Source organism: Magnolia sinica, chromosome 8 (genome assembly GCF_029962835.1).
Source record: "Magnolia sinica isolate HGM2019 chromosome 8, MsV1, whole genome shotgun sequence".
NCBI lineage: Eukaryota > Viridiplantae > Streptophyta > Magnoliopsida > Magnoliales > Magnoliaceae > Magnolia > Magnolia sinica.
Window position 1 is genome coordinate 69,769,398 of NC_080580.1, and position 27,717 is coordinate 69,797,114.

Here is a 27,717-nt window from a genome sequence, read left to right on the forward strand (position 1 = left end):
GAAACAATGCAGTGCTTTTGTTTCTTTAATCAGGGAAAATTTGTGAAAAAAGGTAAACAAATACAAGAAACAGCAATTGGAAAATTACACAGGTGAATCCATCTTCACCTGCCATTTCGTGTATACATATCTTTACACAACCAACTTACAGTGCGGCCCGACAAGTGGGCAGCAGCATCTCCAATCCGATCAATTGATTTTGCCACCCAAGTATAGAAACATATGCATGCACTCTTCTGCATCTGTCTATTCCTCTCGTGTTTTCTTGGCAGCTGCCAATCTGCATCCGGAAGCTTCTAAGCCGCTCTGGAAACCCCAAGCTAAGGGTGGCAATGTTTTTGCCAATAAAGAATTTGGGCAACAATTCAAGTGTCTTTTACTATTCTTGTTGACTTTCATGTTGGTCTTTTCGGTCGCAAGCTTTATTATAGAGTTCGAGTGTATCCACGTGGTTTGGATCAAGACAGAGGGCCGCCTCACAATCTCGGAGAGTGGCTGCGGCATTGCCCATTGAATCATGAAATGCTGCCCGAAGGTGAAGTAGCTGAAGGTCTGGTTTGAATGCTATTGCCTTCGTTAGCTCTGCAATTGCTTCTGCTTCCTTGTGATCATCCATCAGGACTGCAGCAAGAAATTCAGGATGTTATAAGAAATTCAGAATGGCCCAGGTAATCGAAATGCATTGAAATAACAACTTGATTCGAATGTGAGCGTTTACCGACAAGTTCAGGAGGATTTCTATCAAAGAAAAACATCCAAAGCTTTTTTTTATTATTATCAGTTTCTTAAATAATGAACAGTGTGTAGCGTAGCATTCACCCCCCTGTGTGAGGCATAAAGTACGTGGCGTGTAGCGAAACGACATGCTAAGATTTTTAGTAAGGCTGCATTTGGTTATGTCAAACATCATGAAATTTTGTGATATTTTGCACCAAATCAGACTGATTAATAATAAAATTTCATGATATTTGGTTCCACCAAACGCACCTAAAAAGATGGGAAAAATAGGGCAATGATTAAATATATAGATTAAAAAAAAAATAGCAAAGGAACTGATTTAATACTCTTGCTTATACTATTTCACAACAATCATTGAAAACATTTTATTTTATTTTTTTATTTTTTTATTTTTTTTTGTGGAATATAGGAAAATGTAATAAATCATTGAAACATAGATTGATTTTAATGTTTTAGTGAAAAATAACTCTAGTGTAAGCTACGTAACGTGTAGCGCAGCCTGCAAAGCATGATACTTGGTGTTTACTAAGCTGTATGTGACTTAAGCTATCTCAATGAGCTATGTAGCAGAAAGGCTACGCTAAGGCATGCAGCATATGGAAATCAGTCCATTATGGAGGAAAATTTTCATCCTCCCACTTCAAAACTCATTGACCTTGTCCTCAATGAATGAATAGTTCAGATCATCATTACGGAGGCAATGTGGATGGTACAGACAGGGAGGGCAAAAACTGTCCACCAGGTGAACTGGATCTCCTTCCATAATCGCCATCGTCACTGTCATCATCATAGCCTTCGCCCTAGCTATTTGTGGCTGATGTTATGAATCCTGTTTCAATCATTCCTATCAAAGGCCCTATCCTGTAAGTCAACAAGCCTTCACATCCCTTCTCACCACCTAGATCCAAGTCCTTTCAGGTCTTCTTCTAATGCTCTCTTCAGTCCCTTCAACCACAGTCGTCACTTGTCATCATAGCCTTTGTCCTAGCTATTTGTGGTTCATGAATCCCGTTCACAAATCATTCCTATCAAAGGCCCTATTCTAAGTCAACAAGCCTTCACATCCCTTCTCACCACCTCAATCCAAGTCCTTTCAGGTCTTCCTCTCATGCTCTTTTCAGTCCCTTGAACCTCAGTCAATGCTCCCCTCCTTACAGGAGCTGTCTCCAATCTTCATTGCACATAACCGAACCATCTCTATCCACTCCATCAGTTGATCTCTTATTGGAACAACTACTAAACTGCTTCAAATCACTTTCATTCTTAATTCTATCCTTCCTAGTCTCCCACATGTCATCTCAAAATCCTCCCCTCGCAACATTCACCATCTGCTTATAATACCTTCTAACCGTCCAACCAATGTTGTCAAATGGCATAAGTAATTGCATTCAACCTAAGGGGGCTGTGTGCATCTGCAATCGCATAACCGCATATGCGAATGCACAGCCCCCAAATTTATTTATTTATTGAAAAAAGGGGGAAATGGAATATATATATATATATATATATATATATATATATATATATATATGTAAGAATATTAGAAGTGTAATAGAGAATGAGTATTAGAGTGAGATATAATAGGAGACATAAGAGCATTAGAGAGAGAGAGAGAGAGAGAGAGAGAGAGATTATTTTTTTGTGCGTGTGGTGTGGGGGGCAAAAATGATCCAACTGTTGGGACATTCTATCATCGCATACATAGGGGCCATTTGATCAAACTTATTTTCAGCACTTGTCACTGAAATTGATGTTTTCAGTGATTTTCACTGATTCAGATCATTTGGCAAATCCATCTTATTATGCACTTCAATTAATTTTCACTGAAAATATGGATCCTTTTTTTCAGCTCCCCTCCCTTCACTTAATGTTGAAAGTTGAATGCTGAAAGTGATGGTGCATTAATTTTTATTCACTTTTGACTATTTCTAGAATTGTTTCAAAATTACAATTCCGCAATTTACTTTTTCAGTACTTACATTAATTTTCAGAGTTTATTTTTCAGTTTATCAAATGGCACCTTAGTATGTGATGGCATACTCGCATGATTGTGGCTCACATGGTAGCATACTTCTTTGTGTGATTGGATAATGCCCAATGGTACAAAAACCGATATGCCACTATGGCATATCCGGCCCATGGTCTCCAAATGGCATATGTGATGGCATGTAACAACACTGCGTCCAACACTATCTTCTTCTTTTTTTGAGGGATGACAATTTATTGATAAGCGGCAAAGCCAAAAGAATACATAACAAAAGAGAAACTGATGCAGGGACATGTGATGACCTAATTCTAAATGCATGTATAATTAGGTTAAAGAATGTCCAAGTAAATACACAAATCAACTAACCGTTTCCAATCAAACGGATTAGGTAAATTTCAATACAAATATGAGGTCATTCCATCAGGATCATGCCCCTTAGCATAAAATCGCGTAAACAGTAGAAAGGAAGGACCTGGGGATATAAGGATATTCCAAATCTAACATAAGTCAGTCCACGGTCAAGTTTGGATCTAATTCTATTGACTAACCATGTTTCTTTTTCATTCAAACTAGAAAGGAGATATCCAGAGAAGAACGAAAGGGGGGAAGAATGAAGGGTTCGAGATGAAGAAAGTATAGGTCCTTTTGTCGTCAAAAGAAAATGAGGATGATTCTTACATTTCTTTTGCACCTCGAAAATCTAGAAAGAAGGAAACCTGAAATCTGAGTAGAATCCTCAACATCTAAGAGCCAATCCTGAAACCATAATCTCTTGAATAAAGAAGAAGAAATATAAGCTATGGAAAAAGTAAAAGTGCACTAAAGCCCCTGAAAATAACAAAAATAACAAAAAGACGAAAAAAATAAAGAAAGTGCAATAAAGCCCCTAAAATAAGAAAAAAGAACAAAATGCCTAAAACTAAAACACCCATGTAGTAGGGTGTGAAATCCGACCCATGGATCTATGGTCAGGGTGCGGTCATGTCGCTCCAACACTCGTAGCGCGTCAGAAAATTGGTCCGATGGACCCAATGTCTATCCACATCAACTCCTCCGCTCCGGTACTCTGTCGGCAATGCCTCCTCCGCTAATGCACTCTAAAGGGTGCACCACTGATGTCCGCATCAGATACACCTCCAGTGCAGTAGGCGAGAAGGCCAAAAAAATACAACCCGAACTACCTAGAATCCTTAAATTTAGGGGACGTCGCTGCCCACTCTAAAACAAAAGATTTGGCCCTAAGGAAGATATTGTCTGGACTGTCTAACACATTCTGAAAGCATTTGTTGTTCCACTCCTTCCAGATGGCCCATAATCCCACCAAAAGAGAGATTCTTCACACCTCGAGGCCCAAATTAGCTACCCCACCTCCGTGCCACTGCACTAGGAAGACATTGATTGATTATGGCATGACCCACGACACCCCAAAAATGCCAAAGAAGTTGTTCCGTGCCTCTCTAGCAAACACACAATGTAGGAAGAGATGGTTCACTGATTCATCATCTTGCAAGCAGAGAGGGCAAGCATTGACTAACATTAAACCCCTTTTTTCTTAAGTTGTCGATGGTGAGAATCCTATTCCATCCAACAAGCCAAAAGTCCAACACTATCCCATATAGCAAACTGATCCAATAACTATATTACAAAAGTTTCCCTTCTGTTTTATAGGCATGTGGCAATCACACAACATTCCAGAGGCAATACTCCATCCACCCAACTCTAATTTTAGTGAAAACAACCTCATCTCTCCCCATCCTTATGAATAACAGACCAAGGTAATGAAATAAATAACTTCAAAAAATATCTTGACCACCAGTTTTAACTAAGCCCTTGCCTTTATAATTATTCCTACTAAAGTTGCATTCCAATAATCCATACTGATTCTGCTAGTTCTTAAGCTTCTGAACTCTAAAGCCTTCCTCTAAACCCCCAATCTAGCATTTACACCCCCCCCCCCCCAACTAGTCTCGTTTAATGTAACCTAAAACATGAAACCCGGATCGAGCAATCGGATTTATAGGCCATTTGTGATCAAGATCACTATTTTTAGCGAACCATAATTATGGATCTATATTCTTACTGTTGATTAAGTCAATGCAAATTTATATGTACAATTCAGAGATTTATACTTTTATTTATTTAGTTATCATATAACACTAAGCATTCAGGGTCCTACAATATAATAACATTTAAAACTATTGCATCCAAAGTGTATGTGTTGGACTGATGCACATGATCCTACCCCTGGCATACTACATATAAGAGGAAGTAGCATACCCTTTCCGTACCACGTATGGAAGCAACCCACAAGCCACGTAACCTTGATCTTGTTGACCAACACCACACCATCTAAAAAAAAAAAGACATATACTGAAGGACCTCGTCCCAAGGTATTCCATAACAGTAACGGTGGCCGTAATGGCCACCACTGTTACCTTTACGATACGGGCTATAACGGCCGTTACGGGAGGTGTAACGGGCTGTTATGGCCTTTATGGGAGGTGTAACGGGCTGTTATGGGGGCTGTAACAATCGTTACTAGTCATTTTTTCCGCAACGAATGTTACTACCGTTACAACCCGATAATGTGTAACGATTGCCACTGTTCCCTTTACGTGACGGCCTTTACAACACACCATGCCTCATCCTGAACACTAATGATTAATTCACATTTAAAACAAGCAATAAAAGGTAATGGCTTGGTGTCAACCTTGATGAAGATCCACTACCACTGGGAACTCATAGGCCTCATCGCAAGCCATTTTAGTTCTTGTAACAAACATCCTCAATATGTTCTAATATTGACCTAATTGGCACAAATTCAAATGATGTTCTAATATCCTTGTTTCTCATATTAGTCTTTGTTCAACCACCCTCTCTTGGAGCTTGACAATGTGACTATAAGTTTGATCTTCAGATAGTTGGCACAACCTTGTCGAGACCCTTCGTCCTTGTAGATAGGTACCACGATGTTTCCATTCCATTCATCTTCTTTTTTCTTGTTCTGCAAAGTTTTGTTGAAAAGACTCATTAACCATAGTAATAATTCAACTTCGCCCAGTACATCATCCATCCCCACTAGCTTTCCTTTACTCATCTCCCAAGGATGCCTTTACTTCCCTCATCTGAAGCCTATGAAAATGCACATCCCCCCCAATCCCTCAAAGTCCAGGCTGCTCCAAGCTACATCCCTCTATTCACATCTTCATTCAACAACCTCTACAAGTAATCTCTCCATTTCTCTACTCTCATTGTCCTTCACCAAGACCCTCTGATCCTCACCTTTGATGCATCTAACAAGGTTTAAATATCTATTTTTCCTCTCCCTTAGTTTTGCAGTTTGTAAAATAATTCTTCTTGTCTATTGTATTGACCTATCATACAATTTGTTATACGCGCAGTACTTTCTTTTCTTTCTTTTAACATTTTTTGTATGCTTTGAGGTTTTCTGCATTTCTGCTTCTTTGCCACACTTTGTAATTATACCTCCATTTGTAACGCCAACCTTTCTGCCTTCTAGTCCCACCTTCCAGCTCTTAATGCACACATGTAAGACAAGTAACCTGTGTTTTACAGTTAAAAGTTTGCCTGATATAACTTTACACACTCTTCCCAAATATTTATAATGTTACTAAATAGGCAATGGCACAACCATAGTTACTATCCTAGCAAATATCAATTTGCTTGTAAGTTTTGCAAGGCCAGCTTCGGTGGTAATTGATGATCCCGATGAGGAAGGAATGTGTCCTTGAGTGCGTAATGATGTCAATTGTTATTTGCTTGTAAGTTTTGTAGGGCCAGCTTTAGTGCGTAATGTGTCCTTGAGTGCAGCAAATATCAATTTGCTTGTAAGTTTTGCAAGGCCAGCTTCGGTGGTAATTGATGATCCCGATGAGGAAGGAATGTGTCCTTGAGTGCGTAATGATGTCAATTGTTATTTGCTTGTAAGTTTTGTAGGGCTAGCTTTAGTGCGTAATGTGTCCTTGAGTGCGTAATGATGTCAATTGCTGCAATGTGGCCTTGAGAGAGTGTAAAAGGATGCAAATATGTTTTGCCAACAACTCGGCAAGTCACCTTCGGGATACTATTGAAGCTTAATCTCCAACTAAAAGTTAGCAATTTGCTGTTTCAAAACTGAACTGAAATATCAAGTATGCAGATTGTGGGAATCTTCAATTCTTGAGAATCAAGTTACAGAATAAATAGACAAATCAAGCATTGAAATTATATTAGTGCCTCTGCACCTTTGAAAACATGAGAAGGTGATTCACATGTTGATGTGATGATCCTCACCATGGATAGCTCGTGAACTAAAAGCTCCCATGATCCAGAAGATCCTAGCTATTACTGGTATCGATTGATACTTGCAAACATATTGCAAGTTTCGCTCAATGCTTTTGTATTTGTAGAACTGATCTAGTGCCGACATACCGCAATAATATTGATACCATGACATATTGGCCAATACTAATGATAATATCGTTGACATCATGTAATTTTTGTATACCCACTGGTTGCGTATCACTGACCCGCAATACCAAACATGTGATGAGGACATCTCGCGCACACGCACGCCCCCCCTACGCACGTACGCAAGGAGGAGGAGGGGCCCACCTTCGATCTAAATCGATGACGACATCCATGGAAGGCCTCCTAGTTAGAGGACTATGCTATGGTTCCTTGGAGTAGATCCGATCATCATGTGAATCCCACTATTGGATCTCATGATTGTGGCCCACTACCCTAGATGATCTAGGACTTTGAGTTTTGCTTATTATCATTATTAGAAACATCATGAACGGTTTAGATTGCTTTGATTAGTTGTTATTTTTGTTACTTCATCTCTAAGTAATAGTGCAGGCACATGGCGGGCCTTTTGGGGTATAAGGTTTTCTTATAAATAGGCAACCCCTTGTAGGTTTTTTTCATTAAAGATTATTAATAAAATTTTGCGTTTTCCTGCTTCTCTAATTCTCTGAGTTGTGGAAATCTAATTGGGTGCAAAACCCTCCCTTCTTCGAAGGGCTAACTACCGTGGTGCGAAGCCACACCCATCCCAAATCGCCCCCACCTCCTATCCTCAATATTCATCATCTCCTACAGTCATCCGATCATCAAATTCACCCACTTTTGTAGTCGATCATTCCTCTACAGCAGATTTGCAAAATCAGGCCTTGCAGGAGGGTTGAAACTTAGGCGGAGCACCATACACAGACCGGACGTCGGATCAGCCTGAAATTTTGTGTGTGTGTGTAGCCCACCCCTGGCCGACTAGACCCAAGCTTGCCCTTTTTGGGTTCGTGGGCCCCACACACGTGCGAGCAGGATCCCACGCACATGCATCTCGACCCGATCGCTGTCCACACATGTGGATCATCTCAGGTTTGTCTCTCTCCTCTATTTCACTCCCCTCTCGCCTTATTTCCCTAACCTTAACCCTAGATAATCCTAAATCCCAAGTTTTATTCCACTTTTGCCAACCCTAGGATTTCCCGATTTGAAACATGTGAATCCCTTAGATTGGAAAATAATCCTTTGCATGTGTGGATGAATTTACTCTCCTTTGAGCATTGTTTGGTCTATAATTTTAATTGACAGCCCTAACATGTGTAGGCTTGGACCCTCGTAGATTCCCCTTGTTGAATGCTTGACTTTATGTGGGATGTGGAATTTTTGTAATTGTTTTAAAATTAGTATGATCTAAAGCCTGAAATCTTGCATATCATATTTAATTTTCATGTCCTGCATCAACGTGTCAACAGATATATTGGCCTATCGGCACATTTAACAGTGTGCCTGCACAAATAGAAGTATAGAGTAGCCATATGATATGTCATAGATTGCATATCAGGTTTGCCTTGGGGTATTTGGGTCATGGCAATTTGCAAGGGCATTTTTGTCAAGCAAAAGTCAAAAAATGGGGAACAAATGATTTTGATTTATTACTATTACTATCACCATCACTATCATTATCACTATCACTATTACTATTTTGAGAAGAACCATATCATTAAGCTCTTCAAAACAGATATAGAGAAAAGAGTGAAACATGCATAGGTGACCATAGGGCAGTCAACGGGACAAATTGTTAGGAACCAGCCTGACATGCTGGGCCTATTCAAAATTTTGATTTTGCCTGGCCTGAGCCTAGCACATTGACAGCCCTAGACTGTGCAATACTCACAAAAACTAACGAAAGTAGCCCTGGAAAAAAAAAAAAAAAAAAAACTAGACAATAACAACCACCCAGCCAACCAAGCCTTTTAGTAAAATAAATAAATAAAAATATCAACTACCAATCATTGTGCAACAAGTCCAACGAAACCCCTGCGAACTCAATAAGATGCCCACTCAGAAACCAGCAAGCAATACTCCACTTGAGGAAGAGAGGAGCAACTCTATCCTCAAAAACCCTACCATTCCTCTCCTTGCAAACAAGCAACAAGATTGCAAAAGGGACAATCTTCCTAGTGGAGACAAAGGGCCAACCGCCCACCTAGCATAACATAAAAAACTAACCACCCCATCAACTGCTTAATGGTGAATAATTTGAAGAAATGGCCCTAAATCTCATGCGTTGCCTCGCAATGCAGAAATAGATGACCACATTATGTTGGACTATTTTGTCAGTTAGTTCTTTATGTTACTTAATGATATGGACATTTTAGTTTGTGATTGGACTTTTGGGAGCGTAGATTAGACTTTTTACTTTTTAAAACATAATCGTTATTTTTACTTTTGTTACTAAAATGGTATAATTGTCATTTCAACCAATTTTTGCTAAAAAATAAAGCAAGAGGGGACGTCCAACCCTAATTGTGAATTTTGGAGAAATTTCTGAAGAGGCCTCGTAGAGATCATTTCTTCCTTTCATCTTCCTTCATCGTTGTGAAGGCTAGATCTTTAGAAAGAAGCCTAGAGGGTGTGAAGCCACCCTATCCTCTGTCTCTAAGATCATTCCTCTTTCACTTCATGCTTGATGGTTTGTAGGTGGTAGATTCCTTTGTATCTTCAAATCCAAAAGGGTAAGATTTTCTCTTTCATTGTCATCTCTTGAATTATTATTTTTTTACCTGCTTCTAAGGGCCACCTCAGTCCTTTCCCATTATTATCGGACCCAACTCATGCGTGGATTTCAAAATTTCACCTATTGAGCCCAGGTTATTCCTATGGTAGCTGGAAGATCTTTATCTTCCTTGGGTCCTATTTTCCAAGCATTTTGTTTGGTCAAAGGGCTGATGACTGTGATTTGGCCTCAGATCATACTAGTCATCTCTTGGGCTTCACGTTGTTTGCATGTGCATCACATTTAACTTGGTGATTTTCTTTTATATAACTTTTATTTTATATTAGATCTCAGTCACATAGTTGGATTTGAATCATATTCTACATCAAATCTTGGTATCAGAGCAAGTTTAGCATAAGAGTCCTTTTCACGCATATCACATGTTCGATTGTATGCATCTAGAATAGGTTGTGTCAAGTTTCATGCATAAGCATAAATTCAGCATATACATCATATCCAATCGAGTCTTGCATTATAAAATCTGAAGTTACAGCACTTTATCGGAATTTACTGCGCAAATCTGAATTTTATTGCAATCTAAAATTTTTGTGCAAATTTGAATTTCTGCACAAATCTGAAATTTTTGTGCAAATCTGAAATTTATTACAACCTAAAAATTCTGTGGAAATTTGAATTTCTGCGCAAATATGAATCTTATTGCAATCTGAAATTTTTGTGTAAATCTGAAATCTGGCCCAAATCTAATTGTTTGTACATATTTGGAATTTCCAGCACAATCAGAAATTTGTGTGCGACTGAAAATTTCTGCATGCTGCTTAGTATTTCTGTGTACAACAGAAAATTATCCAATTTGCTGAATTTTCTGTGTATTGCAGAGGATTCTGCTGTAAGTAGAAAGTTCAACAATGTGCAGAATCTTCTGCAATACACAAAAAATTCAGCAAATTGGATAATTTTCTGTTGTACACAAAAATACTCAGCAGCATGCAAAAATTTTCAGTCGCACCCGAATTTCTGATTGTGCTGGAAATTCCAGATATGTATAAACAATCAGATTTGGGCCAGATTTCAAATTTGCACAAAAATTTCAGATTGCAATAAGATTCAGATTTGCGCAGAAATTCAAATTTGCACAAAATTTTCAGATTGCAATAAATTTCAGATTTGCGCAGGAATTCAGATTTGCACAAAAATTTTAGATTGCAATAAAATTCAGATTTGCGCAGGAATTCAAATTTGCGCAGAATTTTCAGATTGCAATAAAATTCAGATTTACGCAGAAATTCAAATTTGCACAAAAATTCCAGATTGCAATAAAATTTAGATTTGCGCAGTAAATTCCGATAAAGTGCTGTAACTTCAGATTTTATAATGCAAGACTTGATTGGATATGATGCATATGCTGAATTTATGCTTATGCATGAAACTTGACACAACCTATTCTAGATGCATACAATCAAACATACGATATGTGTGAAAAGGACTCCTAAGATAAACTTGCTCTGATACCAAGATTTGATGTAGAATGATTCAAATCCAACCATGTGACTTAGATCTAATATAAAATCAAAGTTATATAAAAGAAAATCACCAAGTTAAATGTGATGCACATGCAAACAACGTGAAACCCAAGAGATGACGGGTATGATCTGAGACCAAATCATAGTCATCAGCCCTTTGACCAAACAAAATGCCTGGAAAATAGGGCCCAAGGAAGATAAAGATCTTCCAACTAGCATATGAATAATCCGGCTCAATAGGTGAAATTTTGAAATCCACGCATGAGTTAGGTCCGATAATAATGGAAAAGGACTGAGCCTCTTAGGATCAGGTAAAAAAATAATAATTCAAGAGAGGGCAATGAAAGATAAAATCTTACCTTTTTGGATTTGAAGATTCAAAGGAATCTACCACCTACAAACCATCAAACATGAAGTGAAAGAGGAATGATCTTAGGGACGAAGGATAGAGTGGTTTCACGCCCTCTAGGCTTCTATCCAAAGATCTAGCCTTCACAATGATGAAGGAAGATGAAAGGAAGAAAGGATCTCTACGAGGCCTCCTCAAAAATTTCTCCAAATTTACAATTATGGTTGGACATCCCCTCTTACTTTATTTTATAGCAAAAATTGGTTGAAATGACAATTTTACCATTTTAGCAACAAAAACAAAAATACCCATTATGTCCTAAAAAGTAAAAAGTCTAATCTACCCTCCCAAAAGTCCAATCACAAACTAAAATGTCCATATCATCAAGTAACATAAAAGAAAATAATATAAAAGAACTAACTGACAAAATGGTCCAACATAATCCAACCATCGGATAGCCCCATGATGGGACACAAGATGATCCAATGGATGGACAATCATGTAGACCACGATCAACGGTGAGATGATCTCCAAATATGATCCATGCCATCCATGTTGTTCCAATGCTCGCCGATGGCCACTAGTGATCATCATTAGTCGCCTAGGCAAAGTTAAAGTGCCGATGTAACCTGTCGACGCCTACATCTCTGATATGTACGGAGTAGTGGTGTGATGTCCGCATCAAACCTATTCTTCATCACTTTTACCTAAAAAAAATATTCGACACCATTTTAATTCTCTTCTAATTATCTACTACCAGAATTTTGTTCATCATGGCAATCCAACTGAATGGTTGAAACCCAAGGAGCGATCAGGATTTTGCACACATATCCGCATGGGCAACACAAATAACTGACTTTGCAAGTCTCCACAAAAGGAGACTTATATGAGAACCCATGACTCGCTGACCATTTCTGAACATTCCTATCATAACTTGTAGCATCAAATACTAGTTTATAGAGGGAGCACATGAGTGTGGTGAACTCCCTCAATTCATCATCACTCAAAGTTGTTCCAAAGGGTCACATTCCAAACAACTGGACCTCCCAGCGTGTCATCGAATTCCACCATGGTATTCTTAGGAGTGTGAACCTCCACAAAGGGCCAGTGGTGAGAGTTCATTCGAGAGTGGTGGAGCATGCTTGGAAAGCTGTCCAGTGGAGTTTGATGGTGACACTAAGGGAAGGACCTTCAATTGCAGACTTAGGAGATTGGCTCTCCCTTTGTTTTGGCTTAGAGAAGGAAGACAGGGTCCTTAGGCCTCTTAGTTTGAGTGAGGTATGGATCTATCTCTAGCCGACTGAAAATCTTGACAAGATCATTCTCGTTGGAGCTTTGATCTAAGAGGGCCGGTGGTTTCCATCAACAAGCAATCAGATAGGTCAGTTTTTGGCACAGAGGAGGAATGGGTCAAGCTATGGGAGTTACTTTTGGAGCTTTGGTTCATGGAAGTTCTCGTGGCAATGGGCTCCTGCTCCAAGGAGGTGGTTGCAGTCAATCTGGCAACAGAAGCTTGGGTTGAGCTGAGAGCAACTAGGATATGCATGATGACGTTAGCTAGGATATTAGATTGAATCTCTCTCATAGCGGGGAAAGTGAGAGCTTAAAATGGTGAGGGAAGAGTTTGGGAAGCTCAATGTAAAAGATGGGAAGCTCTAGAGGGAGGTGATTGCTAGCAAATAAGGTGTTTGGGAAGGAGGTTGGTGGATGAAGTATTCATCTTTATATAGGGCTTCTGGGCCGTGGAAAGCAATTTGCATATTGGTAAACAAGTTTAAGTTTCTCATGCAGTGATGGAAAAACGATTCAATTTTGGAAAGACTTATGGATCGGTGAGAGAACTCTTCTAGCAGAGTTTCCAACGTTAGCTAGTCTAATGCTGGAAAGGGATTTTATCATTGATCAGTGCTTCTTTGTCTCCGGTGATGTAGGAAGTTGACAAACGGGGAAACTGAGTTCATTTGGCTCTTGAAGAGGCTTCACCATTTCAAGCCACCATCAAGAGATAGGGATTCAATGGTGTAGACCAAGGGAATGTCATTGATTCTCCATTCGCTCCTTCTACAAGACGATGTCTAACTTCCCTATGGGAGTAATGGTCATGCTTCCCATGTCGAGTTTATGGGGCTCCCCCTCACAATTGCGGCTTTCACTTGGTTAGTGGGAAGGAATAGGGTACTTACAATATACAATCTACAAAAAGATCAATGATGGTCCCCAATTGCTGTGTTATATGCATGAGGGACGCAGAGTCTATCATATATATTGTTTTAGTCTGTCTAATTTTAAATCCTTTGGATTCTAAAGCATACCTACATAAATCTAGCTTTGTGTTTATGCCCTCCCTTATCTTGTCCATCAAAACTATGTCATCTACAAACAACATACACCATGGGATCTCTTCCTGTAAATACCCTGTTACTCATCCATAACCAATGCAAAGGGGTATGGACTCAATGACAACCATTGGTGTAAGCCTACAATGATCGGGAATTCATCTCTCCACTAGTGGTCTTCACATTTGTTACCACTCCATACATATCCTTAATCATGTCAATATATCCTCTTGAGACTCCTTTATTTCCCAACACCTACCAGATTAACTTTCTAAGGACCCTATTGTATGCTTTCTCCAAGTCAATAAAGACCATGTGGAGATCCTCCTCTCCCTATACTTCTCCATCAATTGTCCAAGGAGGAAAATAGCTTCAGTGGCATACCTCCTAGGCATGAAATCAAATTGATTTTCTGATACATTCGTCTCATAATTTAGTCTTTACTCTTTAGTCCATCACTCTCAACGACTAAGGTGTGAGACGAATGTATCAGAAAATCAATTGAGATCAAGTCATAAACAAAGGTAACCTAGATTAGAGAATTTGTTAAGAAAAGAACTCACGACCACACCAATTTAGGAGCAAGAACTGTTTGGGGGGAACCCATATCAACCAAGATGGAATTGTGAAATTTTTGTTGAGCACTAATTGCTAATACAAAGGTGTGAACCACCCAACTTCAAGTTCATAGAGCATATATTTGTGAATTTTGAGAGCACAACCTACATGGGAAAATCTAGCTTCAAGGGGCAAGCATGGGTGAATAATGTGAAGTCTCTTTCACATGAATGATTCAAGGTTTTTTAGTGGAAGCAAGCTTTGTTAACATTATGATTTATCAATTGCTAATTACTGCACATCCTTGCTTTACCATCCTTGAACCTGACCAAATTAGACTGGATATTATGAATGTGATTACATCTCAAAATGGGATCGTGTGAATAAAAATGTACACCATCCCCTTCAACCAACTAGCACTTGACATTTTCTTCTAAGAGTGTTTGTTTTTCTACAATACCTTTTCAATGAAAAGGATATACACACCATCCGACATTATTTGTGGGAAAAATAAAAATAAAAATCGAATGGAATCCATTTTACATTTCCAAGATAATACGAAAACAACACCGAAATCAACATCACCCAAAAAAAAGTTGATAAATAGATTTCCAACCACTGAAAGCAAGCAAAAGAAACATTTGACTGTTGACTTCTTCACATTTCTACACAATTCCATGCAAACCGGTCAAGGTGTTCTGTATCCGTTACTATACGCCCGTAAAGGCCGATAAGTATAGGTAACGGCTATGACCGTTACGCGGTACGAGAGTGAAAAGGGGCGATTAGTTTTTTGAGACCATATCAGCCGTTAAGGTGGCCGTAAAAGCAGTTACAGGGCATAACGACCGTTACTCCCGTAATGGTCAAAAAACGATCACTTTTTTTCTATTTAAATTCATTTTTCTCCTCTTTTTCACTTTTCTCATTCCAAAAACTCTCCCTATACCATTTTACAACAGATTTCGACCACTCTTACTATACCTTTTAAGATTAAAATTGTGGATTGAAGTGATTTGAGTAAATAGAATCTCCGAGGGTCTTTTTTTCAAAAAATTAAAAAAGCAATATTTATGCCTTTTTCTGATTTCTAGTTCTAATGCTTGATTGTGATGTGTAAACATTAGAGACATAATCATATTAAACAATTCACTAGACAACCCGATACAACATTCTCACCAAAGAGTGGACCGTTACACTATCATAAACATGTTCATTTCAAAAAATGAATACATATTTGAAATTTTCCTGATTTCTAGTTCTAATTCTTGATTTTCTAGATATTTTTTCAAAAATTTTCGGGCAAAAGAAAATTTTCAACCGTTACGGGGGTCGTAACGGTCATAATGCCCCCATATCGGCCGTTATGGCCAATACGCGTATCGGTAATGGTGGTGACCGTTACGGCCACCGTTACCAATACGGAATACCTTGAAAACAGTACTGCCAACCAAATGAATAGATTACCTTATGGAATACACAATTTTCCATTTTCTGTGAATTCCATTTCCATTTACCATACCACGAAATGGTTTCAGATAAAATCCAACGCACCCCAAGAGATCTTGTATCTAGTAAGGTCCAGAAACTCTTGAGGCCCAGCTTTATCCTCCTTGTCATCTTTACAACTTCTATCTTCTTTCATTGATAGGTACCTCCTACAAATAATCATTTCCTTCCAAAAGCTGCATGATGCTCAGTTTCCACTCCGTGCAGCTTCATTTTGGCAGATCGATCCTTCCTGTTTACCAGATCAGTTCAATCTTCCACATGAAAGGATTAATACGCTTGTACGATCTCCCAAAATCCTGCTCTGGACAGAGAAAATAACCCCAGATGATCTCCTGGAATTAAGGTTTAACTATGTTACCCCAAATGGGTTTCGCCACAAGTCCAGCTATGCTTACCAGCTTGTCTATCAGAGCAATGTTAATGAAGTCATTAACTACAATGCTTCAGTCAAAAGTTCAAAGTGCCCAACCCCATTTGTTCCATGAGAATATCCATCGCTAATTGATCGAAATGTCCTGATCGTTCATCATGACAATCACCAGATCCTCCCCCAAATGAAGATATTTTAAAGCTTCCCAGTAGCATTTCACCTCCCTCCTATCCTATTCCATCCGTTAACCACCTTGCATTTATTTTCTCCATTCTCCAAACTTTTAACTGCGTAATGATCTGTCCACTTAAACAATGGGAAAAAACAAAAACAAAAGAGGACAACACATTTATAATCTTCATATTTTATTTCTACACCCTTGTTGAAGAATCATCAACTAGTCATTTCCAACGGGTTCCTCAATTCCTAATCCAGGGGAAATGTCAAAACCCTGTCTTCCTCTTCCACCACATCTGCTCAAGCATCCTTGTTCATTCCTCTACTGTAGTTTTAATCTCCAGAAACCCATGCAAAACAGTTTAAGGAATGGTCCATACTAAAGGCCCGTGCTTGAAAAAACCCAAGGGGTGCAGTCAACCCAAAATTCCATGTTTGTTAAAAGCACATCAAGATTATTTCACATTTCATCAAGAAAAAGCTCTTGGAGACGTCCATGTGATTTATGCTCACTGTGTGCTAGCTACAGGATGGATTTGCAACAGCAATCCCCAGCTCTAAGTGTATACAGCCCTAAGCGCATCTTCATCTAGTGGCGCACAAACACACGCAGGCTCCCATAAACATATATATAATTTCTTATCACTCTTTTGTTTTTTTTCTTCTATTTTTTCTTTCTTTCTTCCCCTTTTTTTATCTTTTTGGTGAGCAGGCACTGTGCTAAAATCAAACAATCCTTTCAGTGACAGGAGGATTATCTCGTAATGGATTGGTGTTCAGAACTACATCAGAAACAGCAACTGCTTTGGTAACTAAGATCTCATACGGAAGGATGATCTTGCATGTAGAAGGACTTCCTTCCATAGAGTAGAAGTAGTTACTTGCCGTTTTCTCTCAAGCTGAAAAGATTGTAAGATGGAGAAAGATACATCTCACCCAACAACAACATTTTATCATCTACTGCATCTGAATAACTTCATTTCTGTAGCAACTAGTGTTATAGATTTCTATAACACATTGTTTCGCCATGAAAGTAATTCAATAAACAAGTGATTGAGGCGTTAGGATGATCAATTGAATTGAAAGGAAATTCATTCAATTCATTATAGAGGACTATTTAATTCATAACACAAACAAAACCCCATATTGCAATTCCACTCAGTTCAAGTTGGATCAGAGATGACAGTAATCGCATTTAGAATCACTCTGAGTTGAGCTTCCCCACTTTGGCCACAACTCTTTATTGAATTGAATCATTGCAAGACAGTCCAATTGATCACAGCATGCAAATGCCAAATGCAGCTTTCAACAGAAATTGGGCCACCAAACATGATTCCCACCAAACGTGAAATGCAATAAGTAGGTCTTCATAAAAATGAATAATGAGCTTAGGTCTTCATAAAAATGAATAATGAGCTCACCTGCAGCCCTGTATCTGTAAGGATAAGTCCTCAATGGATCTAACTGAGTTGCCATGCTAAGATCATTCTTTGCCATGTCACGGTCACAGTACTCTGAACGTTTTTCATATGCTGATGCATTGTTCCGTGCTTTCTCTATCAGCTTGGTCATCTCATCATAAGCAGCTTTTCTCTGATTCTTAAGATGATGAACGCGTGCTAGACCTTGATGTGCTCGTGTGTGCCTTATATCAAGAGCGCTTTGATAGCAGGTTTTAGCATCATCCAGCTGATCACAGTCCACATAGACACTCCCTAAATTATTTAATGCCTGAAAGAAATCATAATCAGATGTATCAAATAAGATCTGTGCTAATGAGACACGTCCATGTAAGGAGAAAAGGCTTCACTGTGGCACACGTGAGAAAGATCCAGGCCATTCATCATCTAGGGCCCATGATGAACATACCCTAGCTCAAAGATCCAGCTGGTCCGCTACATGTGCATGGAAAAATCAATTAGGAAAAAAATAGAAAAATGGTCCATAATCAATATACACATGCTGGCCCACCTGACTGACCTATTTTAGGCCAGGCATGTTCATGCGGACCCCACCTGATGGGTGGACTGGATCTGAAACATGTGTGCCACAAAGAAAACCCCCAATCTTATACACATGATACGTGATTCCCGTTAGTATGCCTCATCAAATAAAACAATTAGGCCTACATGACCAAGATATGGGATTCCCTATGTTGTATGTAATATGAATGCTTACTTGCCCTTTCCGAAGCCCATCAGATTGACATGTAAGAGCCTCCTTCAGAAGTTCAATGACGGTGGATGAAGAAGAAGGATCAAGACTCGTATCAGCCAACGCATACGCTTTGAGGAAAAAAGCTTCGAATGACCTCTCGATGGATATGGATTCCTCCGCCTTTGATAATGCCTCTTCACGATGGCCAGTGTCATATAAAATCCAGCCTTCATAAACAAGCCTTTCATGCTCAGAAGGCGAAAGGTTTCGAGCCAACCGCAGACTGCGCATTGCTGCCTTTTGACAATTTAACCTGAAAATTCAGATCTATCAGGCAGAATGTTGGAAGAATAAGAGAACCATAAATTAGAAGCTAAAAAAAACTTGACAGGGTAAATTCCTCTACTGATAAGGTGAACACCTAATCAGAGTTTATAAGTTTCCATGTGCTTGTAAATCCCAGCCCCTCTACATGCTGTTACATGTACTGAGCTGCTACGTGTTTTGGGGCATCCAAGCTGTCCATCAAATGGCCCCACCATGTACATGCCTTAGCCAACAAATCAGGACAGCCCAGTTGTATGTGGGCCACAGTACAAACATATGGATGGCAAGCTTGCCCAAATTTTCGCTTGTCCAGTTCTATATGTTGTCACTTGTGACCACCTGATGAGCGGATTGCCTAGCAAAGGAGCCAGGGCATATGTATGGTGGGAGACACCAAATGGAAGGCTTGGCTCTCATACATGTGCAAAATTGGCACATGTTTTGGAGTAAAAGATAATGTTCTTCATCCTTTAGTTACTATGGAGTATGGATCAGTGTTTTATGTAGTGAATAGAGTGTAGTGTAGCGCTCACCTCTCTGAAGCGTGAGGCTTAAGCCACAAGTCGCTTAATGTAAGTTACACATCACTTAGTGTAAGCTATACAATATTTCTAAGGTTGTGCTTGGTTGCACTTGCGCCAAATATCATGAAATTTCATGATATTTTGCACCAAATTAGTCCAATTAATAATAAATTTTAATGACATTTGGTTCAACCAAACATAGCCTACATGATAGGAAAAATAGGCAAAGATTAAGAATAAAGGTAACGAAAGAGCAACCTAACTGATTTAATACTATCACTTATATTATTTCACTAAACCATTGAAAAGATTAACTAATTTTTATTAAAAAATGAAAATCATTGAAAACATTAATTGATTTTAATGTTTTAGTAAAAAAAATAACTTGTAGCGTAAGCTATTTAGCGTGTATCATATGATATGTAGCATGTAGCATATACAAAATTAGCATGTAGCATAGGCTACACGTTACTTAAGCTACTTTCATGAGCTACATGGCCTTAAGGCTAAGCTACACTACATAGTGTAAGCTACATGTCACATAGCGAAGCTATTTAAAACATTGCTATGAAGTAAAAACTAATAAACCCCCGCATGACACAAAGCTTTCTCCTTCATATCTTTCACAAGGTCCCCAAATCAGCAAATCCACTCATTTAGCCCATTGTTCCAATTAGAAACTAAATTGCCATGACACTTATCTTTCCTAAAATGAGAAGGTTCCAAGTCCAACTGGTTGGACCATAATTTACGGCCTACCCAGCGAATAACTTCCACCCATCAAGTTCATGTTACATCCAACCCTTCCAAAAGGTTGGCCCCACCATGAGGATCGCCGTGTGCCAAAAATCAGCCCCATCCACTCATTAGGTAAGCCACACCACCGAAAACAATGTTTACCAATTTATAAATAACAAAATACAAGCGTGGTCCACTCAGTGAGTAGCTGTGGCTGTGGCTGATTTTTGCACAAGGTAATCCCAATGTTGGGTCAACCTATTGAACGGGTTGGATGTTGCACATATGAAAGGATGGAAATTATTTGCTCAGTAGACTGTAAATTATGGTCCAACTGGTTGGGACTTGAGATCATGATCACCTTTCCTAATAAAAGATTTTCTTTGCTACCACCTACACTCCTTTCCTCATCCACCTCTTCTCTCCTAATCCTCCTACTAATCTCATTGATTTCTATCTTTTTATAATTCTCACTGTCTCACCACGCGCACAGTCCTCCTTTCCTGATGTCAGCCTCCTCTGTACACAGAACAACCAAGAGCATGAGATTTTATATGCGTCAGACCCACTTGAAGATCCATTCTAGCATCTCCTACCCCCATTAGTGATCTTCTTTGATGAGTGGGGGACCACGTGGTCCAACATCAACTTTCCTCACCAGACACATCTGTGGGATGCTTCTCTTATCAGCTGCTGAGGCATTGCTCACTACAGTCTTCAATCTTCCTTCCAAGCTTTAGCCATCCTTGTGCTGCTGCATTTCCCCGTGATTTCTTTACCTATCTTTTTTTAATGGATGAATTCCACTGTGATGTCTTTGTCACGTACAGAAACTCCGGGAAGTTTTTTTTTTTTTTTGAAAGATGAAGAGATTTCATTAAAAAAAGAGGGGAGGCTGCTGAGAAAGCAGGCCCCCAAATTACACGCCCAAAAAAAAGAAGTCAGGGCCCGAAAGATCCTTAACATGGAGAGCCCATTCTATGATGAGCCGCTTAGCTGAAGACGCCACAGATCCTACCGAATTGGAGAGATTTCTAAAGCATCTGTTGTTTCTTTCCCCCCCAAACAGACCACCACACTGCCAGGATCACCATTCTCCAGATAGTAGTTTTCGTCTTACCCAAATGAGTTCCGTGCCACGCTAGCAAGAATAGATCTGTCGTTGCCGGGAAGCACCAACTTATATCAAAACTGTTCATAAACTCAGCCCAAATGGAGTGAACAAACTGACAGTGAAGCATAAGATGATCGACGGTCTCTTCCGAACGCATACAACATAGACATATATTGGGGAGGATCATACCTTTCTTGATGAGGTTGTCTATGGTCAGAATTTTCTTTTTTCCTACCAGCCAGCCAAATATGATGATTTTTGGAGGGGCAACATACTTCCAAAGAAAAGAGTGATTGGAATTAGGCGCAGATTCTTGCTTATGCAGCTGAATGTATAGGAAGCGGACTGAGAAAAGGGACGACTTTTCTGGTTTCCAATAAATTTCATCTTCTGAGGTTGAGGGAGATGAGGAGTAGAGACATTCCAATAGGCCGGTATAGTCCAAAACCTCCCAATCTTCTAAATTTCTTCTGCAATTCACATTCCAGACAACCTTACCTCCAGCAAAATGAAAGAAATCAGCAACAAACCCCGTTCTTGACGTCGCGATCTGGTAGGAGAGAGGGAATCTAAGTTTTAATTGTTGATCTCCTATCCAGACATCGTCCCAAAAGCGAATTTTTTCACCATTACCAAGGATAAGGCCTATGTTAGGCAGAACGTCCTTTTTCGTTCTCATAATCTCCTTCCATATGTGGGTGACTTTGGTGGACGGTAATTCTTTCAGCCACCAGCCATCAGAACAGCTGCCGTATTTACCCCTTAGAATAGAACGCCAGAGACTGCCGTCTTCAGCCGCGAGCCTCCAAATCCACTTTCCAAGGAGAGCTGTATTCATATCTTTAAGATCTTTAACCCCTGCGCCGCCATGAGATAAGTGGGTGCAGACCTCCGACCAGTTAAGGAGATGGAATTTCTTACCTATTTCCTTTCCTTGCCAGAGGAAATCACGTCGCAATTTGTCTATCGACTTTCTTACCGAGGCCAGGCATCTCAGAAGAGACATGTAGTAAACAGGCAGATTTGAGAGAGCAGCTTTAATTAACGTTAGACGACCACCGAGAGACAAATAACGGCTCTTCCATCTCGAGAGAACCGACTGGAGCCTGCAAATGACCTTGTCCCAAGAAGAAATAGGAGGTTTTCCGATACAGAGCGGTAGGCCAACAAAAAAGGACGGGAGAGTGTCTGCTAAGCAGCCAAGAGATTGAGCAAAACTGTTCCCTCCTCACTTTCCATGTTGATCCCAAAAATCCTCGATTTAGCCATATTCACCTTCAGCCCGGAAATAACTTGAAAGCAGCGGATGATTGTGCCAAAGTTATGTACCTTCTCATTCGACGCTTCAGAAAAAATAAGGGAGTCGTCTGCATATTAGATGTGAGTGATAGGGCGTGACAGTCCTTTAATCTCGATCCCACCAAACAGACCTTCCTCTTGCCCTTTCGAGAGCATTCTAGATAAAGCCTCAACTGCCAAAAGAAATAAAAAGGGGGAGAGGGGATCGCCCTGCCTAAGGCCTCGATTGCTTTTGAAAAAACCTTTAGGAGATCCGTTCAGAAGAATTGAAAAATGTGTTGATCCTGTGCATTCACGCATCCAGTGTCTCCACTTGTCCCCGAATCCCATACGCTGTAACAAGTATTGAAGGAAGCCTCGATCAATGTGATCGTAGGCTTTTTCAATATCTAACTTGCAAGCTATATACTTTCGACCCGATGTAGCGCTGGAATCCAAAATTTCATTGGCACTTAAAGCTGCGTCTACAATCTGCCTTCCCGCAATGAAAGCACACTGATTTTCTGAAATTAGCTTCCCTATAACCTTCCCCATACAAGAAGCCAGAACCTTGGCCAGAATCTTGTATGGGCCCCCCACCAAGCTGATGGGCCTGGAGTCCTTGGGAGATGCAGCGCCTACCATCTTTGGAATCAACGCAATAAAAGTTGCCCCCAGACTGGAAGAGATCTTGCCTTGGACATGGAATTCATTGAAGAAGTCTATGACGTCGGTTTTAATCACTTCCCAAAATTGAACGTAGAACGCGATCGGGAAGCCATCCGGTCCTGGAGCCTTATCAGCAGACCTGAAATCTCCTTTCTTGGCAATCCAAACATTCCTAACCTCTCAAAAAAATTACTTGGAAAATTTTTCTGTCATTACCCACCCTCCAACCCCTCACCATGCAGAATGACCACCGTTTTCTAGGCCTACTATTTGTAGGAAATGCCTTGCAGCACAGAGCACCAGTATTAAGATCTCTAGGAATCACAAATCCGATGATTCTCCTGAATCTCTCAAAACTGAGACAGTCTTCAGATCTCCACAACAAAGAGGGAGAAGCACCACTCAAAACCTTGTCTTCGTCCTCCCTACTAGGCGCTAGCCACCTTCCTGCTCCAAACCACTTCCCTCGCAGTCTTCAATCTCCTCTTCCGCCACTACATAGTCACCTAGTATATGCATTGTGATTAATGGAGAAGTATTCCTTCTGCCAATGTAAGACTCTGGAGAACACATCATGATTCATTGCATAAGCTAGAGCCAAGTCAGCAACTACCCCATAGCTTTTCATGAATCCAGGTCATCTACACACACCATGGGGCCCAACTAAAAAGTAGGTTTGGACGTCACACGTAGGGTGCAACTTGGGTTTGGGTCGAGTTTGACGTCACACGTAGGGTGCAACTTGGGTTTGGGTTGACCCAAACCCGATCGACCTAACCTGAGTTTAGGTTGGTTTGGGTCTGTTGCCAAGGTCCTCAAGTTGGGTTCAGGTTGAAAAAAGCCATCCCATTTCGAAATTGGTTAGGTTCAGGTTGAGCAAATATGGGTCGGGTTAGATCGGTTCAGAACAATCGCATGCATTCGGGATCGGGTTGGGTCAAGTCTAGAGGACTTGAGGTTGGGTTCGGATTGGAACAATGTTACCTAAAACAAGAAACCCCCATGTTTTCTGTTCCAAATCAAGCCATCGGCCAAACCCTCCCCGTGGGCCCCACTTCACATGAGTCTCGCCTCACACGGGCTGCCCACCCCAAGTGTGCCCTCACTTGACACAGGCCATCCCACTTGAGCCCGGTGTGAAAATGCCCCCTGCATTAGATTATAAGGAAAAATAGCATTCCTCATTTCACATATAAATTGCAACATGAGTTTACATATAAAACTATATTGCATACCCAATCTATGTGGTAATGAGCATGATCCTATGCCTAGTGTACCACATATTCGAGGGATGTAACGCACCACATACCGAATCCTGGGTACAATACTAATGTCGCCCAAGATCAAGGTAGCCTTGGGTTGGGTTGGGTTGGTCCTCTTGAGGTTGGGTCAGTCTTGGTTTGACCCTCAGCTTGACCCAACTTGCCTGAGTTGCACCCCCAGTCACAAGTGCAGTACATGCTGCAAGTGGGATAAGGACTCCGTGTACAGAGGATAAGTACCCACAGTCACACTCCATGTAGGCATGATTTGCATGTAGAGAGGTGCAAGTGGGATAAGCAAAACCTCTCAAATTGCAACAGGGAAAGCCGAAGTATAGACTAGAACCCCGAATCATCTTGCAAGATCTAATTGCTTGGTGACTAAGATTTAAATTTGAATTCATTTGGAACAGCATGTAAACATAGCTATTTCATGGAAGTGTAAAAAGACACAATATGCAAAAGCCGAAGTATAGACTAGAACCCCTAATCATCTTGCAAGATCCAATTGCTTGGCGACTAAGATTTAAATTTGAATTCATTTGGAATAGCATGTAAACATAGATATTTCACGGAAGTGTAAAAAGACGCAATATGCAAAAGCCAGTCACAATGCAGACATAATATGAAAGAACTAATACTAGTGCAGGTGATAACACTGACCGTAGAAGGAGGAGAGATTGCCGAAACCGCATAACACTCCTCCTGGATTCATCCAGTGGAAGCATCTGATGGACGACAGCCAGCGACCCAATATCATCGACAGAGGACCATCGATCATACAGCTGCATCCAACAATCGGATAGATCCCAATGCTGTACGTGCTGGCGGAGGATCTCAACCAGCTGGTCCCCATGCACCTTCCCGTGGAACATCATGTAATCTGGATCCAACGTCATCATTGCCCTGATGTCCCGCAGCGCATGTTCATAATCCTCATTGGCGAGCAAGAACCAGGCACGCAATTCAAGGCAATCCGTCGAGACTTTGAACCCAAGAATCTTGCTGATCTCCACGATGGCAGCACCAACCTTGTTCTCCTCCATCATCACAATGGCCCGGTACTTGTACGGGTACGAGAGGGTGGGGTCCATTTGGGTCGCAGTGGCCAAGTCGATCATCTTCTCCTTGCCAATGCAATACAAAGACCGCTCTTGGTACATCCACCCAACTGGTTTGTACTCGGAGATGAGGCTATTCGTCTGCTTATACGCTGAATACTTGTGCCCCCGCTTGTACTTGGCGCGTGCAACGCCTGCCAATGAATAGACGTGACCTGCCTCAGCCGCAACCTCGAACCAACGCTGCGCATCCTTATACTCTTTCCGCCCGAGCATGATGCAACCCAACTGGTGAGCCGCAAGCTGTTTCTGCCACCCTTCAGCTGCGCACTCTCCCAGCCTCTCCAACAGCATCACTGTCGTGTTAGATCGCATGTCCTCCTCCATCGCCACCTGACTCAGGAAGTAATATAACATGAATGAAGCATGGCCCACCAAAGCCAACCTCTCCCGGCCCTCCGCACTGCAAAGCAATCCCCTAACATCAGGCTGGTGGAACGACCTCGGGATATCTCTCAAGAACACCTGCAAGCAAGACGCCACGAGAAGATGTGCCCTCTCCTCCAACCCATATTCGATGAGGATCACTGCGTCGTCAATGGAATCCACGAGCGACACCAGATGCCGGTCACACGCTGACTTCATTTCCTCGCAGCAGAAGCGATTCGCGAACGACAAAAGCTCCAAGACAATGTTGGGCCGGAACATATCCACGCGGCCTGTCCTGCTAAACTTGGCAACAGCCCTCATAGCTTTCACTGAGATCCCATTCTGCGTGAAATTGATCTTCTTCCTCCGCGACTCTGTAAAGCATCCGTATAGCATTGTCTGGAATGGCCTTGAAAGCATGGCGATATTGTGCCGGATGCAGACAACCTCCTCATCGCCGATGCAGAATGTGACATCCCCTTCATCAGCTGACGTCGAGCACTCCTCATCATTCGAGCACTCATCATCCGTCGCGCACCCAACATCATCGGTGGCCATTGCCGCAGGGGGCTGGCGGCAGGGGCACGGGTCATATGCGGAATCCGGATCATACCCAGGCAAGAGCGCAGCGGCAGGGCACTCCAGCATACGGCCCCCACATTCCGAGGCGGCTGCCCCATCGAGCTCATCCTCCCGCCGCTCGAATCGCAGCCACGTGGCAGCAACGAGCTTGTCATGGATGGAGACGGCATGCTGGCGGGCAGCGCGGAGGCTACGGCGAAGGAGCTTCGGATCGGCAAGGGCCCGGAAGACGGAGTACTGGTACAGGTAGAGGCCGGCCTTATCGGATGGCGAGGAGTCACGGAGGAGGCGATGGATCGCAGCAAGCGATTCAACGAAATCCACCGATTTGAGGTGGGGATCGATAGGGGGCTCGATGAGATCGGTGGACGGGAGACCGCAGGGGAGTAGGGATTCGACGAGGCTGGAATTTTGGACCGTTGATCGGATGTTGTTGGCACGGGCCGTCCGGTCTGGCGACAACTTCTCACAGGCCGCCTGTTGGGAATTTAGGGCATAGACTTGGGTGGGTTTGCAGCCGTCCACCAGCTTCAAGCTGCGCATCGTGGTGAGGAAGTTGTGCTGCATTTGATCGGCGATTGATTGGATCGACGGCTGTGATGGTGTTAGTGGGAATGGGGCATTAATTGAATGGTTGGGATTATAGGTGGAGAAAGAGATAGAAGATCTTAGCCTGCAAACACCACCAGGGAGAGATAGAAATGGTGATGATGCAGGAAATATCGTGTTTTTTTTTTTGAATTTTGAATTTTGGGCGAAAATGAAAATAGAAAAATTGGATTTTTTTTTTTGTTTTTTTAATTTTTGGGGATGATCGAGAGATAGTGGTTATACCGTCGTTGGCCTCCAACCAGATGGAATGGTGGCCGTTACAACGGCTACTCTCTCTCTCTCTCTCTCTCTTTCCTCTCTTCTCGATTTGGAAAGGAAAGAGCTCTCTCCCTCTCTCTTGTGTCGCTGGGATGGGAAAACCGGTTGAAGAGGAGCCGAGGAATTCGGGCT

General features: G+C 41.2%; 1 protein-coding gene across 3 annotated transcripts; it reads right to left on the bottom strand.

The window, feature by feature from the left end:
* LOC131253401 (ethylene-overproduction protein 1) lies at nucleotides 1–27,717 on the bottom strand. 3 transcript variants are annotated; one of them, XM_058254370.1, is made up of 5 exons: nucleotides 25,307–27,717; nucleotides 18,753–19,044; nucleotides 17,996–18,263; nucleotides 5,003–5,074; nucleotides 1–621 (listed from the first exon to the last, which is right to left on the bottom strand). In XM_058254370.1, the coding sequence occupies exons 1-5, from the start codon at nucleotides 27,280–27,282 to the stop codon at nucleotides 380–382; spliced, it is 2,850 nt and encodes a 949-aa protein (XP_058110353.1). In that variant the 5' UTR covers nucleotides 27,283–27,717; the 3' UTR covers nucleotides 1–379. The 3 variants fall into 3 exon arrangements, with proteins under 3 accessions (XP_058110353.1, XP_058110351.1, XP_058110354.1); XM_058254368.1 differs by having other exon boundaries at nucleotides 17,996–18,305; nucleotides 25,307–27,715; XM_058254371.1 differs by lacking the exon at nucleotides 5,003–5,074 and having other exon boundaries at nucleotides 17,996–18,305; nucleotides 25,307–27,711.